The sequence below is a fragment of the Natrix helvetica genome (assembly GCF_964273705.1).
Source record: "Natrix helvetica genome assembly, chromosome: 4".
NCBI lineage: Eukaryota > Metazoa > Chordata > Lepidosauria > Squamata > Natricidae > Natrix > Natrix helvetica.
Window position 1 is genome coordinate 73,274,435 of NC_138550.1, and position 15,582 is coordinate 73,290,016.

The 15,582-nt window shown below is 41.3% G+C and overlaps 2 protein-coding genes across 7 annotated transcripts in view; one reads left to right on the plus strand and one right to left on the minus strand.

Annotated features, from left to right (window-relative positions):
- AFAP1 (actin filament associated protein 1) overlaps window positions 1-10,443 on the minus strand; it is an 80,290-nt gene extending 69,847 nt beyond the window's left edge. For 2 of the 6 annotated variants that reach the window (XM_081951827.1, XM_081951825.1), the window contains exon 1: window positions 9,934-10,125. In XM_081951827.1, coding sequence (XP_081807953.1) covers window positions 9,934-10,081 — 148 coding nt within the window. In that variant the 5' untranslated portion in view covers window positions 10,082-10,125. Of the gene's footprint in view, window positions 1-9,933; window positions 10,127-10,285 lie in introns of those variants that run through there. The other 4 variants (XM_081951828.1, XM_081951826.1, XM_081951831.1 and 1 more) reach the window with 4 other exon arrangements.
- A 348-nt stretch (window positions 10,444-10,791) lies between these two features.
- SYNDIG1 (synapse differentiation inducing 1) overlaps window positions 10,792-15,582 on the plus strand; it is an 83,443-nt gene continuing 78,652 nt past the window's right edge. The window contains exon 1 of the mRNA XM_081951834.1: window positions 10,792-10,856. The gene's annotated coding sequence lies outside the window, so the exon portion shown is untranslated. The remainder of the gene's footprint in view (window positions 10,857-15,582) is intronic.

Here is a 15,582-nt window from a genome sequence, read left to right on the forward strand (position 1 = left end):
TCCTGGTCGCTCCATTTCATCCAGCTTCCAATGGTCAGGCGGAGAGAATGGTGCGATCTGCAAAAGAGGCCCTCACCAGGATGGGCCCGGGGGATTGGCAAACACGGGTTGATCACTATTTGTTAATCCAACACATCACGCCAAGTGCCACTACCGGGAGAAGCCCCTCCGAGCTTCTCATGGGTCGCCGGCTAAGGTCCCACTTAGACCTTAGCTTGGCTACACCCAAACTACTCTGCCGTATCACCCCCTGACTCAACAAGCAAAATTTGAAACTTTAGCGTAGGGGACTCGGTATACGCTCACGACTACGCTGGGGGAACTCTGTGGACCCCTGGCTACGGTGATAGGCATCACTGGGCATCGCTCTTATCTGTTAGAGCTAGAGGATGGTAGAAATTGGAGGAGGCATGTTGACCAACTCCGTGGTCGCCTCTCCCACTCCAATCTCAGAACACCAGACGAAACTCCCGAACAAATCAGCCAAGGCCCTACCCAAAAGGAGCAAGCGCTCACTCCCTCTACAGCCAGCTCAAGCCCGAGGGTACCGGGGGACTTATCTGAATCTGTTGCAGTCCCAGGCTCCAAACAAGCAAATCCTAGAAGCTCCAGCGGCAGCCTGGGAAAAGTTCCAGGAGGTTCCACCAAGCAGAGCTGGAGAGCAGACAGGCCCGTCCGATCTGCCCAAAGAACCGGTTCCAAATGAACTGTGCAGGTCTGGTAGGACTAAACAAAAACCTGCCTACCTACATGATTACATGACCAATAGAAACATCCTAACTAGGAGGGGTGTTAGATATTAACTCTGTCTGCTATAGTTTCCACCAATGTCCTCTGTTCAGGCGGGAACAGAGATTGAATCCTATTGGCTAAGAGGTCTGACAGCTCCCTATAAAAGGGCTGCTGTCAGACCATGAAGTTGCTTGATTCTACAGACTTGTTGCATTACAATAAAGAGTTGTTGTTATGTTAAGCCTGTGTCTGCCTTCTCACTACCCAATCTAACACATGTAGTCTTCTTCGTAAAAATTCAAGAGTGGTTTACCATTGCCTTCTTCTATATAGTATGAATTGATGTCTTTGCTGCATCCGACATTTTCCTATATCACTGCTGCCCAAGAATAGATTTCTGCTTGCTTTAAAAATAGGCAGTGAGATTATCTTCACAATTTATGTGATCCTCCTGGGAAACATACATATTTTTGCATGCACACCTCTCAGAAACAGCCCCCTACCACAATCTGTGTAGTTAAGAGCCAACAACAAATTGATGCCACAAAATCAATCAGAATTGGTCATCTAACTTAGTAAATAAACCTTATTAATCAAAGAATCAAAGAACATGAGTGTGTGCTAAAGGTCATCTAGTTTAATTCCCTGCAGTTATAAGAAATCTACTATATAACATTCCTGATAATTGATTATCCAGCCTCTTCTCACAAATTTCTGAGGGAACATCACTACTCTGAACAATTCATACCATCAAAAACAGAGAAAATATCATAAAGTAAAATATCTGAAGAGAAAGGTTTTGAAGTAGCCCATCTGCCCATGTAAATATGATCAGATCAACTCCCCATGTACAGAACATCAGCATTAAAAAAACCTCACAGAGAGATAGATAGATTATTAAGTTGATTGGTCTTAAAATTATAAAACTTTAGAACACCCTAACAGAAATTCAGGGAAAATGCATACATTTTTAAGTATGTTGTTCTAAAATTAAGTTTAGTTTTCCTTTTTAAAATATTTAAATATATTTAAATAATATTTAAAATATTATTTCTCTGTATCTTAATTTTTTTTCTCCTTATAATTTCAATTTGGGAAAGACCTCCCTAACAGGGCTTGCTCTGATTAGTCAAGGTTCTTCAAGGACTGCAGAAAAGAAATCAGTATGGTAATCTGTCAGTGCCACCCAACTAAAGCCCTAAATATTGTCCTTCCTTCCAAGATAATGTTAAATATAACAGCATAGACACTGAATCAAAGTAAAAAAACTGTTAATGCCATTCAAATGTTAAGAAATTGTTGTATATTTTGTTTATTTAGTGTCATTCAAGTGCGGTGACTAAATCATAAGTTAGATACATATACTGTACAGTGGTGGGTTCCTAACCAGTTTACTACCAGTTCACTTGTACTTGTGCACTCTCACGTGTGCACGCAAAGCTTCTGCGCAGGGGGTGGGTGGAGCCTCCCATCACCACCACTACCGGTTCAGCCGAACTGGGAGCAACCCACCTATGATACTGTACTCTTGACCAATTTTAACCTACCAAGCCCAGTCTCTTTAAAACTGGTCTCTTCTGTTCATTCCAAAAATAGATGCCAGCAAATTTTAATTTATTTCCATTCCCAAAGAGACACAAACTTATCTAGCAGTACAGGTAGTCCTCGACTTACAACCACAATTGAGCCCAGAATTTATGTTATGTTCCCTTATGAAAAGGGAAATCTGGAGGGGAGTAAACATGAACAGAATCTGTCATGCAGCCATGTGTGTGTGTTATACACACACATACACACACACACACACACAGACGTACAGAGGGGGAATCTATCTCTTCAGAAAATCCCCTGCTAATTGCCAGCCCACTGCTCAAGCCTTCATCTTAAATAAAAATAATGTGTATATATATTCTGATAGCAAACAGGCTGATTGTTTTGTATTTCTAGATAAACCCTTTTCATGGTTTGAAATAGTGTACTAGGTGCACCTCTTCCAAAGTTTAAGCATTTTGAGCCATTTTTATACATGACAATTATTTGCTGAATGTGTGTTCTGTAAACGTTATTTTCCATTTAAAATTTAGGACATTGCAGACTAAAAGAGAGATTCAGCACAAATGTGTTTGCCTTTTTTGGAACCCATAGAAGGGTGTGTCTCTCTGATCCTGTGCTTACTTTGCAGTACCTTGGGGAGCTGAAAGAAGTCCTATTGTTTAAACTGTAACCACAGCTAAGTGTGAGGTCAGAGTAAATAGCCTGTCTTTTTCAGACTCAAAAGAAAGACAGAGGCTTCTGCCAGAATAAGCATGCTTGCCAAGTGTAAGCAAAATTGAATATTCCTGCCAATTCATTTGGGATTTTATCTGTATTGTTCATAAATGTGAGTGACCTAATAAGGACTGCCCTCTCTTTTAAAATTTCAATTACAGATCCCAGCTGGAAATGTATCTTCTTTGGACACAGTTCCTCTTCTGATTTAACTTACTCTTGCAACAGACCAAACACACCCAGCTCATAGCTGAGCAAATGAATATCAATTCTACTCAAAAATAGGTTCTGCTCTTAATTTTTTTTGACAAAGTTGTTTTTGAAGCAGTTAACACTTCAGTGAAAACAAACTCTCCTGAAAATAAAATATCTCAATTCTGAGTTTAGTAAAATTATTTTCAAATATGGTTATTTAAGCAAAACTAATTCTAAAAATATCACATCTATTTTTTTCAACAACCTGCTGTAATTGTTAAGCCTGTACATTCTCCAAAAATAATTTGAAATAAGTACTTTGGAATTTGCTACACATCTTTCAACAGCCTACCTTTTTTCTCCTGAGTCTATAAAAAGATGTGATAGCATTAATATGTTAACAAATTAATGTGATTCTTAAAGCAGCTGCATCCTTTTTTCAATCACAGAAATCTAAGAAAAAACAGACTGCTTTATCAAATACCACAGATGTACTATGGCTCTTTAAGGGCTGAAGCACATTTTCCTAAGCATTTCTGAAACATGCATATTTCTAATTAAGAAGCAGCATTAATAATTATATCTTCTTTCTCGGATGATAGGAAGATGTAAGATACATTAAAAAGGAATACTGAAAAGAAAAGCAAAAATGCAAAGTTCTTCTTCCTCTTTATTGACTGAGATAACTGTCATTTGCCAAGAATTTGGGGTAGCCCTCCTGTTGACTTCAGATTTGTTGTACTGGATCTAATTCTAATCCAATGAAAGGACATATATTTTAAAAAGCTATCCACTTTCAGATACTAATGATGAAAATATATGAATACTTAATATGCATAGGATTAAAGCAAATGCGTCAAACTCTATTTCATTGAGGGCCGCATCAGGGTTGTGTTTGACCTTTGGGGGCTTGGGTGAGCATGGCCAGGGTGGGTATGGCCATCTTGATGTCACTCATGTTGGTGGCTGGAGTGCTCTGTCAGCAAAAACGGGCTCCCGAGCTCCGTTTCAGCTGCGATGGCCTCCTGCAACTCTCTGCCAGCCGAAACTTAGCTCAACAGAGCCACAATGCATCCTTCCCAAGGTCTGTTTTTGCTGCAGAGGCACTGGGGGAAGGTCCTTCACTGTTTCCAGGGCAGTCCAGATCTAAGCACCCCCGCAGGCCGGATCCTGCCCCTGGGCCTTGAGTTTGACACCCCTTGATTAAAGCATTAAAGCAGCATTGTTGGAAATCATCAGAATTAATACATAATCTCACCAGATTATAAAAATCATAAAACTGTGAAGTAAATAAAATATTAGTATAATTTGTCTCACAGTACAATGTGTTATGCTATTTCTGTCTATATTTGTGTTTATTTCTATGGTGAATACTTTCTTAAGTAACAGTATGGAAGCAAAAATATCTCCCCTTCATAAAAAAACAAAAAAATGTTTTCTAAGGTTTTTTTGTTTTACAAAGGGTAGATATTTTTTCTTCTATCATGTTTTTTTAAAAAATGTTTGCCATAGAAATAAATAAAAATATGACCAATATTACAATATAATAGCCAATTATAGAACAACTGTTTGGTGCTGTGGTTAGGAATACTAGAAACCAGGCGGCTATAAATTCTAGTCCTGCTGTAAGCACAAAGCCAGCTGAGTAACCTTGGACCAGTCACTCTCTCTCAGCCCTAAAAAAGAGGCAATGGCACTTTTGAAATCTTGCTAAGATTGTCCAGACAATCACCTGGAGTCAACACTGATTAGATGGCACTCACAATCTTCAAATAACAGCTCAAACACTGCCAGAATATTTAAAAATATTGTCCTTTTTGTGGGCTAAACCTCTCAGTGGCCACCAAATATAAAAGATCCTGCATAAGAACATTTTAATGAAGTTACTATACTTGCATGTAAAACAACATTAAAGATGAAAATGGTGTGATAAAGAAATGAAGGTCTTATTGCCTAAAGGAAGCATTACCAAGAGAACTGTTTTGATTTTGAAGGTGCTGAATGTCAGTAAATAATCCTTGAGCATCATAGTTCCTTTTTTGCAAGGACTGTGACTATTTTGGTCATAGATTTTGAATTCTATGGGATTCTGAGGTTACTAGGGGTATTCCCATAAATGAACAAAAATATAATTGGTATGCTGATGATTTACAGATAATTCAAGTCCTTCAGTCAATAATTCAAATTTTACCCCTAAATAACAAGCTGATGGTTTCCAGAACTCTCTGAATAATTGATGTGATGTAATATTTCACATAATTATGCAAATAGCATGCAATACTTCACATTCCTTAAAATTATAGTTTTACTATATTATGACAGTTTAGTTACAGTTAAACAAAACAGATCATTGAATTCTCACTTTTTTAGTGCATAAACCCAGTAATACTCAGTCAAGCAGTTAGTACCTTAACCTTTTTGGGGGGGGGCTATTTATTTACAAGAATTTACAAATCAAGATGTTGATTTGGACCATCTGTGCTATCTACAATACCATCGTTGGTGTCCACGGTTTCAGAATTATATGCAAGTGAGACTATACAGGGATCTAGATTGTCAGGTTAATAAAGGAAGACTAGACTGATAGCTTGACACTACAGAGCTTGGGTCAGAAAAGGAAAAATGCAAACTTTTCCTCTTCTGGAAAAGTTCAATGAAGGATGATACAAATATGAAAAAAAATATTTAGTTTTGTTCAAAAGAAGAGAAAAAGAAAAGAATCAGCATACCAGCTGTTCAATGAAGATGGCTGGCACACTGGTAACTAACAGCAAAGGAAAGATAAATCTATTCATATTTCATTCACTCATTCCTAACAAAAAGTTCAGCTGTGTGAAAAAGTCCTGCATGCTTTACGGTTTACGACATTTTTTGGATAGGCCATTGATTTAATGATATTTTATGCTAACTGCTATGCAAATATTGTTATACTTAAATAAATACTGGTGGTTTTTAAGTGAAAAGCATAAGTTTTTTGCAATTTGGTGCTGTTTGGATGGGGATTATGAATTTTCTTGCATGCTTTCTATGCATGCTTACAATGACTATGAAAACAGATTAACTGTGGCATACGTGTTGCAATTACTAAGGCCGATGCTAGTGTTTTGTTAACATTTTTATTGTTTGTGGCCCTGAAAAGGACCCTTTAGGTAACCAAACATGGTTACTAATATGAAATTGGCCAGCCCTTATTGCTTATCACAAGGCGGCATTGCTTCGGCATAGACTGTATAAGACTTTGCGTGTGATCTTTGGTGGCAATGTGGTGCTAGGCTGCAATAATGGATTCAATCAGCTCCTGCTTGGTCTTCGGATGCTTCTTGCTTATTTCGTAACCAATCTTGGCCCACAAGTTCTCAAGTGGGTTCAAATCTGGGCTCTGAGCTGGCCAATCCAGAAGTCGAACAGACTTCAGCATACTGCTTGGAATTCGTGATTCCCTGCACGATTTGTATCTGACCAATACCAGAAGCAGCGATACAGCCCCAGATCATCACCTGCAATGGATGCTTCACAGATAGATTCAGATAGTATGGCCTAAATTCTTCAGCTGGAAATCTTCTGACATACTTATTGCACTGATTCCCAGTCAAGTAGAAATTGCTCTCGTCACTGAAGATGACCTTGGTCCACTGTTCGTCGGCCCACTTGGCATACTTTTTGGCCCACACACGCCGACGAGAGAAGTGAGCATCTGTGAGCAAAGGTTTACTTCGAGCCCTGCAGCCTTTGAGCCCTCTGGCAAGCAGTCTGCAACGCACTGTGCTTGTGCACACTTTTACATGTTTCACACCAAATTCTTGTAATCTGAGGTGAGGTGAACTTCCTGTCAGCCATCAAAATGCGTTGCAGAGCCTGATCTTGCCATTTTGTCAACTTTCTTGGTCTTCCAGAGCAGAGCCTGTCAGCAACTGAACCAGTTATTTGGTATTTTTCAACTACTCTGCTCACTCTGGTGCGATGGCATTTCACTCTCTTGGCTATTTCTGTACAGGAGCAACCCTCTTCATGAAGCACAATGATGTGATGCCGCTGCTCAGTACTGGTGAAAGCAAAGGCCTTCATCCTTGCCCGCAGCCAGAGCTAAATTACATTTCTAGATGTTTTTCATGCCTATTTATAGTCACAACATTGATTGGCTTATAGATTTAGCTTCTGTGCATTTTGATTGGTCAGCCAAAGCTCGCTGCTGATTGGCTACTTTCAATCCTAACATTCTCGAAAATTCAAGTTGTGTTTGTTTTAGCACATAAACTCACTCAAAACCTTAAAAAGACTTTAGTTAATAAAAATTATGCATCTCAATCCAACTACAGAAATTTTCATCAAAGTACTAATTTTGCGTGGTTTCTATGAGTAAAAAGTTGATTAAACATGTAAATACAGCTTAAAACAGAAAGTGTGCAGGACTTTTTCACACAGCTGTATGTAAACTGTGAATATCAGAAAATATGGAGATCAACATAAAGAAACAGAGATGTGATCGCATGACTATAATTGGAGTGCTTGACTTGCAATTATGAGATTGCAGCAAATTGCAGTTATGTGATCACACTTTCTCATATTCCATGCCAGCTTCCCACAAGCAATGTCAATGTGGAAGCAGCAGGAAGTCAGGATCACAAAATCCTCACTTAACAATCTGAACAGTCCTTAACAATGGTAATCAGGGCGGCAGGCATTATTGTTGCTAAGCAAAATGGCCATTTGATGTGGCATTAAGAGTGCATTGCTTAGCAAGAATAATTCAGAGAAATTCCAATCCCAATTGCCACTGTAACCCAAGGAGTACCTACTGTACATGTATCCAAACTGCTACAGCAAGAATACTCTTCAGTTACAAATGAATGTAACATCATAGCAACTTATAACATTAAATTGAATCATCTTGACTCAGAGGTGGGTTGCTCCCAGTTCGGGCGAAACGGTAGTAGTGGCGGTGGGAAGCTGCACGCTTCTGTGCAGAAACATTGCGTGCCAGCGAGCACGTGAGAGCGCACGAACGAACCGGCAGTAAAAAAAATGGAAGCCCACCACTGTCTTGACTTGATTTACATTTGCTTGACAAAAAAGAATCTAATCTGACCAGTTTGGTTAAAAGTAGAAAAAATGAATATTTAAATGAAAATAAAAATCAGGTTCTTGGGAGGTAGAAACTCTTGCCCATGTATTTCCACATTAACCTTAAATAGTATTTCAATATACAATTATTTCTCTTATTTGCTCTCCATAATTGTTTCCAGATTTGAGAGTGATACAGGTACAGTTTATGTTATTTTTTAAGGGATGTTAACTCTTCACTCACATTCTGGGTTTCAAAATACCTTTATTAAGCCATACAAATGTGCAAAGTTTGACTTAGCTTGCTGTTCTACTGTTGCATGATAATTTTTTGGATAATGGTTTTTTATAGCAATTTATTTTCCTTTTATTTGTAATGGAGGTTAAAGTCTGTACAGGTAATCCTCAACTTATGACTCCAACTGGGGACAGAATTTCCACTGCTAAGCAAGATGGTTGTTAAATGAGTTGCATCCAATTTTATGACCTTTTTGCCATGATTGTCAAGCGAATCACTGCAGCCAACTGGGAAGGTCACAAATGGTGATCTGACCCGGGGACAGTGCAATCATTTTAAAACAGGGGTGTCCAAACTTGGGAACTTTAAGACTGGAATTCTGGGAGTTGAAGTCCACAAGTCTTAAAGTTCCCAAGTTTGGACACCCCTGATTTAAATAGATGCAGGTTCCAAAATGCCCAAATTTTGCTCTCAGTGGGAATGCTGTGAAAGTTGTAAGTTTGAGGACCAGGCATACGTCACTTTATTCAGTGCTGTTGTAATTTCAAGGGTTACTAAACAAATGGTTGTAAGTTGAGGACTACCTATACTAAAGAAAGTTCAGCTTCAAAAATATCATATGTGAAAGTTGGAATCAATTATTTATTTTTTAGCACAGATAATGTAAGTGAAATGAATGTAACGGGTTTCTACTTATTAGGCTTCTCTCTTCATTTGAAGTTTTATTTACTATAATATTTTTATACATTTGTTTTTACTAGCAATGTTATCTTGAATTACTCCGTTTATTATTGCCTTTTGAAATGAAAATTCATTTGTTCCCTTTAGTTTGAAATTATTCCCCTTTGTTGCTATTTTCTAGCTTTTTAGACTATGGATACGGAATGTTTCCTATATATCTGCCTACCTTGATCCTGTCCATTGCTGTACCTAATGAAGTGAAATAATTGTAAAGGTTTTCAACCAGTTTTTAAAAGAAGTTAACAGTATTTATTTTTCTAGTATGCTGAATTTTTACTTATTTCAAACACAGGACTTACATCTATTTTTGACTAAAGATGTATAAATACGCCCCTTTCCACGTCTACCAATGTAATCAACAGCAACCTTTTGCTTCCTCTATTCAACATTTGCCGTAAACAGACTAAGGAGACCTATATTTTGCGGCTCTTAATTATGAATCTGACTATGCTACATTACTGAACAAGCGTGTAACGCACCGATTTGTGCAACGTATCCTAGACATTCAACACAAAGCCGGAGCATCGGTACCATCCTATAGAAGTCTGGAGACCACTGCTTGTTAACACATTCTCCCTAAACCACTCCCGCTGCAAAGCACCCTCTTCCCGGCCGCTTGGAAGTTCCACTCCAAGGACTATTTCATATTTCCTTGGTCGGTCAGGCTTCCAAATCCCCCGCCAGCCAATCCAACCTACCAGGGTAAGAGGCGGGAGGCTTTCTTAGGCCTGGAGAATTTAGCAAAGAGCCTTCCGCGCCCAGTCTGGAACGGTTACATGATGCAATCTCCCTCGCAGGCCAAAAGGCAAGATTTTGGGCAGACCCCATCTTGCTTTCGGCCCACATCCCAGAGACTCAGCCCCACAAGCGGGCAGCCTTCGACCTCGGGCGTCTCGTCAGGCATTCAGAAGTAAGGCACCCGGCGGCGGCCGTCAGAGGCCGCCTTTTGTCTCCGGGCTGGAAGGCTCCCGGGCAGCAGCTCCCTCCTTCCTTGCTCGGCCATGACTTGAGGGATCGGACGCGCTAAGGTCGGAACGCGCAAGCCCTTACCTGGTGCCTGTCTCGCGCCGCTGCCGTAGCCCGGGACGAGGCAGAATGGAATAAACGCAGCGCCGGGGCTCCCGCTTCGGCAATCTCACTGTGGGTCGGGGAGCGGGACCAAGCGGGTCCCCCCACCCCGAGTGAAAGCTGCATGAGCCAATGGCCAAGCTAAATTGAGGGTGGGGCGGGGCCGAGAGAACAAAGGAGGGAGGGGGCAGCCCTGAAGAAAAAGTGGTGGTGGGTCTTCTTCGGTACAGCCCTCCTCCATCCACACGGAGACTGGATACGCCCTCCAAGCGCTAGACGTTGCCTGGGATGCGGCCGCCGCGCCGCGCCCCCTTCACACGGCGAGGGGGGGCGCATCTCCTAACCCCTGCAACGGGCCCAGGAAGCTGGGAGTGAGACACGAGCATGGCTCCGAAGCTCAGGAAGTCCCGGCGTCTCCAGTGGTTTAGTTAGAAGCTGCTGCTCTGCCTTGACTTGCAGCATGATCCGAAGCTGAGATGGGAGCCAGAAATTCAACCAGAGTAGATGTTGGGAGAAGAGGTTGCCTTTCAGTCTCGCTGCTGAGATGACAGAAGTAATGTAAAAAATCGGAAAACATAGTGAATCATGAACCTCTACCTTTGCCAATAGATCCTTTCAATGTACGTTCATGCTGTGAATTTCAGGTGAAATATGACTTGTTATATCCTAAAAAAGTTAAGGAGCTTAGAGTAGGGTATGAATCCAATTAATTCATTCACCCTCATCCTACCTTCACCACTTTTGCAAATTCAATAAATATATAAAATTGGCTAGAAAGAAAGCTGGCATATAAAAGAATTTTACTATAAAAAGCATTCTTTTGTATACTACAGCTATAATAAGTCATTTTGATAACCCAACAATAGTGGAGATTTTGGGGTGAAAAGAAAGTGGAAGTTCTACCTTTGAGGTGAGGGGAAATCACAGAAATATGTAATAGCTGAACAGTGAAGCGGGCCTAAAGATGAAAAATTTAGACAGTCACAAAGCTCTTCTAATCTCACTTGAGAGAGAAGACTAATCCATACAATTACCTCATGAAGCCATAATTCATCTTCCATTTCAAGAACACAGGTCTGCAACACTTATCCCAGGGTTAGCCTACAATAGAATCATCCTTGAGAATGGTTCTTGTCTCCCACAGCTAAAAGGGGGTTTTCTTCAAAGCATAGTCTCACAGGAGTTTAACCCTAGGTAGCCAATTGAACTGCTACTTTTAAGTTCCTCATCCAATTCCCCTCTCCTGAGAGGAGATCTGGAAAAGGAAATTCCATGCAAATGGCTATTTCACTGAGTTATATGATGGGGAAAGTTATGCAACCAAGCTCTCATTCTGCTCTCCTTTTTCATTATTTTTCAGCCTATGCTTGTGTGTGATGTGCATCTTTTCCTGAACAAAGGCAACAAGAGCATTGGATCATGTAAATTAATATCTACATCAAGAGACAATGGTTGTTGGCCACCCAAACTTTCAGATGTCTGTGGAGATTCTTGGTCATCTATGTCATGGTTGTCCAAAAGATGCTTTTTAAAAAGACTAGACTTTCTTTGTTTTTTCTGTTGAAGACATTTTGCTTCTCATCCAAGAAGCATCTTCAGTGAATTGAAGGGGTATTTGTCAAAGAGGAGCTGCTGGGATGACAATGAGACAGTCCTGGAGACAGTGCAGCTTTTGCCATGTCTCCCCCCTGACAGGCAACAACATATTTTAAATGGCAACAGGAGAAACAATAGAAATATTGACCTTGTGCACTCGGGGCTTCTATGTTCCATGGGTGATTGTTGATTAATTATATGACTTTATTGGTAGTGATGCATAGGTCCAAATCTGTGCTGTTTAAAAACCTTACACTTTGACTGCTGCAAGCAGTGGTAGTGTTGGCATTTTCAGCAACAATCTCCTTCAGCAGTATAATTCTTTCCTCTTCTGTATGGTGAATAAAAGACTCTTCTCTCAGTGCAGGGCTACTGCCACTTCTTTCTACACAACTTTGCCAACCAGACATTGCTGCAAGATTGTTTATGTGTGAGATGAAAAAAGAATCACTTGAGGAAAAGTTGGAGGAAGGGAACAAAGGAACAAAGAAGTTTAAAGATACCTTGAGTTGCATGGCAGGAAAAGACAGAGATGGTGAATTCTGAAGCATTTTGATGACAGAAGTGCACAGCTTTCAATATGGAAACTCCAGGCAGTAATGTAGACAAATGCTTTGTCAGTTCCTCTGACTTCTGCCTGGTCCAATCAATCAATCAATCAATCAAACTTTTATTTATAAACCGCACCCTTTCCTAAGCAGGACTCGGGGCGGTGTACAGTCATTATTAAAAACCATATACATATCAAAATAGAATACATATACATAAACATAGACATAGACGGAGGAGGTAGAAAATATACTGTACCATATTTAATTAAAATACAAATAAGATTAAAATTCCCTTAAAAATTCCACAATAAGATGTTTGCCAGGAGGTGAAAGATGGAGCTATAAATCGGCTAAGCCAGCTAATTGGAACAGGTGGGTCTTAAGCTTCTGTTGGAAGGAGCGGAGGTCGTTAATAGTTCTAATATCGGGGGGGAGGTCATTCCAGAGGGTTGGGCCCATCACAGAGAAGGCTCTACTCCTAGGCGCCACCCGTTGGCACTGCTTGGCGGATGGCACCTGGAGGAGTCCCTCCCTGTGAGAGCGAATAGGTCATAGAGATGTGTGAGGTGAGATGCGATCCCGCAGGTAACTAGGTCCCATGCCATGGAGCGCTTTAAAGATAGTAACCAACACCTTGAAACGCACCCGAAAAACCACAGGCAGCCAGTGCAGCTCGCGCAGGAGTGGTGTTATATGGGAGTATCTTGTTCCTCCCATGATGGCCCGCGCGGCCGCATTCTGAACTAGCTGTAGTTTTCGGGTGCATCTCAAGGGGAGCCCCATGTAGAGAGCCCCATCTCAAGGGGAGCCCCATGTAGAGAGCATGCCATGATGAAAGTCTCTCTCCTTGAGGAAGAGCATGGTAAACACACCTAATTGGTCAGCTGTCCTGAATCCATCTGTGAGCACACCTGTATTGCCAATGTTAACTCCTTATGCATTATGCAGATCTTAGCATGTGATAAGCTTATGAGTCCTCTTTAAACCTAATCTCTGATACTACAGACTGCCACTGTTGAACTGGTGATATTCTGTATCTGCATGCGTCTGATCCCAGAATGCAATAAAAGTTTATGCATGAGCTTCTTATCCTGCCTGTTTTGATGCTGAGCAGTGAGTTGAGAGTGGTGACCGTGACACCTGCTATTCTTCTTTGAGCAGTCATTGCTCAAATGGACTACTGGTAGCTTGATGCAGAGAGGTGGTCATGCAACCAGCAATGTGTTGTTTTCTGACCAAATACCAGTGACGTGCGGTGAGGTTTATGGCTGGTGAGGCTGGTGACGTCATCAAACCAGGTGGTTGCTCCGATTGCACGGGCACAGCCCAACCGGAGAAGTTTCTCTTCTCAGAAATGCCAGAAAGGGACAGGCAGGCTGCCACAGCTCCACTGAGAAGACATTTCTGAGAAGAAAAACTTCTCCTTTTTCCTCCTCCCCCACTCCCTTCTAGCACTGCTGATGCTAGGGATTTTTTGCATTGGGCGAACCCAGGATCCTTGCAAGGGGAATGGGATCACTTGTGCAGGAGGCTCCTCACCGCCAGCCTCAGATCAGCGCGAGCCACGGTCCCCTTCCCCTGCACACGTGGTCCCATTCCCCTCCTTCCTGAGCCAACATGAAGGGGACCGCGGCTGCGCTGATCTGAGGCTGGAGCTGAGGAGTCTCCTGCACATGTCCCATTCCCCTTGCAAGGATCCCGGGCTCACCCAATGCAAAAAATGGCAAGATCGGTGCACTTGGGACTGCTGCTACGATGTCCAGAGAGGCTAAACCAAGCCGCGCACCTCTCCCAGCCACTTTCGCGGCTTCCCGGAGTAATTTTTATTTTATTTTCATGATGAGAGTGGTGAGGCTCTGCCTCCCCTGCCTCCCCTGACTGCACGTCACTGCCAAATACATACCTGTCACACATAGCTGTATCTAAGTGGGAAAGAGTGGCACTCCCTTTGTCCACCCCAGAACCTATTTGGCTATTTTTTTAAAGTGCACTCATGCTATTCATGACTGTTAAAATAACTGCTTCACTGTGCCTTCCAGGTGGGTCGACAGAACAGATTATCAGAATATAGAATTTTATCTGAGTTCCTTTATACCCTTTGCTTGATTACAGTACTACAAGCTGCCAAACCCCAGATATATTAACAGTCAGGAATTGCCTGGAATGCAAACAGTGTATATGTACAATCCAGAATTACATTCCTGACAGAAATGCACCCTCTACATCGAAATGAATTGTATTTCATGCTTTTGGAGTATGCATCACATACTTTCATACAACAGCTTTTTAACTTGCTTGCCCAATTTCTTACCTTTCAATCCTTGCCTCTAGCTGGCATTAAATACTTCTCCTGTCATCCCCCACTTTGTTTTGACCCTACAGAAGCACACTAATATCAGGCCAGGTGAGAATGAATGGTTCAACATCACCCATTCACTTTCTGTATCAAAAGGATGTCTTTTGATTCATGCTTCAGTACCGTAACCACAAGTACTCTGATGCAGCATAAGGAGTGGGAAGTGTATAAACTGGGATAGCAACACATAGTCATGAGAACAGGACATGAGAGAGCGAGATCAGCCAAGTAAAACGCCTTAGCCACACACATCTTCCCTATGTCATGAAACCGGTGTTTAAGTTACAGCCTCCCTATCATGTTCTGTCCTTTCCAGGAACATCTGCAAGAAGAACTCAGTTTCCTGTGTCTGCCAGATGTGACCCAACCCTAGCAGCCAGCGTCCATGGGAACCGCAGAGCAGGATGAGTGTTGCTCTCTGGTAAATTGGCTGACAAAGGGGCACAGCAACCCCTGGTGAAACCCTTTTGTAACAGCAAGTAAAGATTATGAAGTGGATTGGAATGGATTTATACAAATTATTGTTTTATTTATCAAAAAATGTGAACTCCCATGTTTTTAAAGATTAAATCATAGGGAGAGGTATTTGTCTAATTGGATAGTCCTTGCATTTCTGAATTTATTGGTCTAGCATTGCAAAATCTTTGAGCTACAGTTCTCTAATGAAATCAGCAATGTACCATAGCTACTACTAGCAAACATTCTTTCTGTGGGATGCAAATTGATTGATAAACTTTTAAATATCTCAAGGATGTTTCTCATAAGCACGAAGAAAA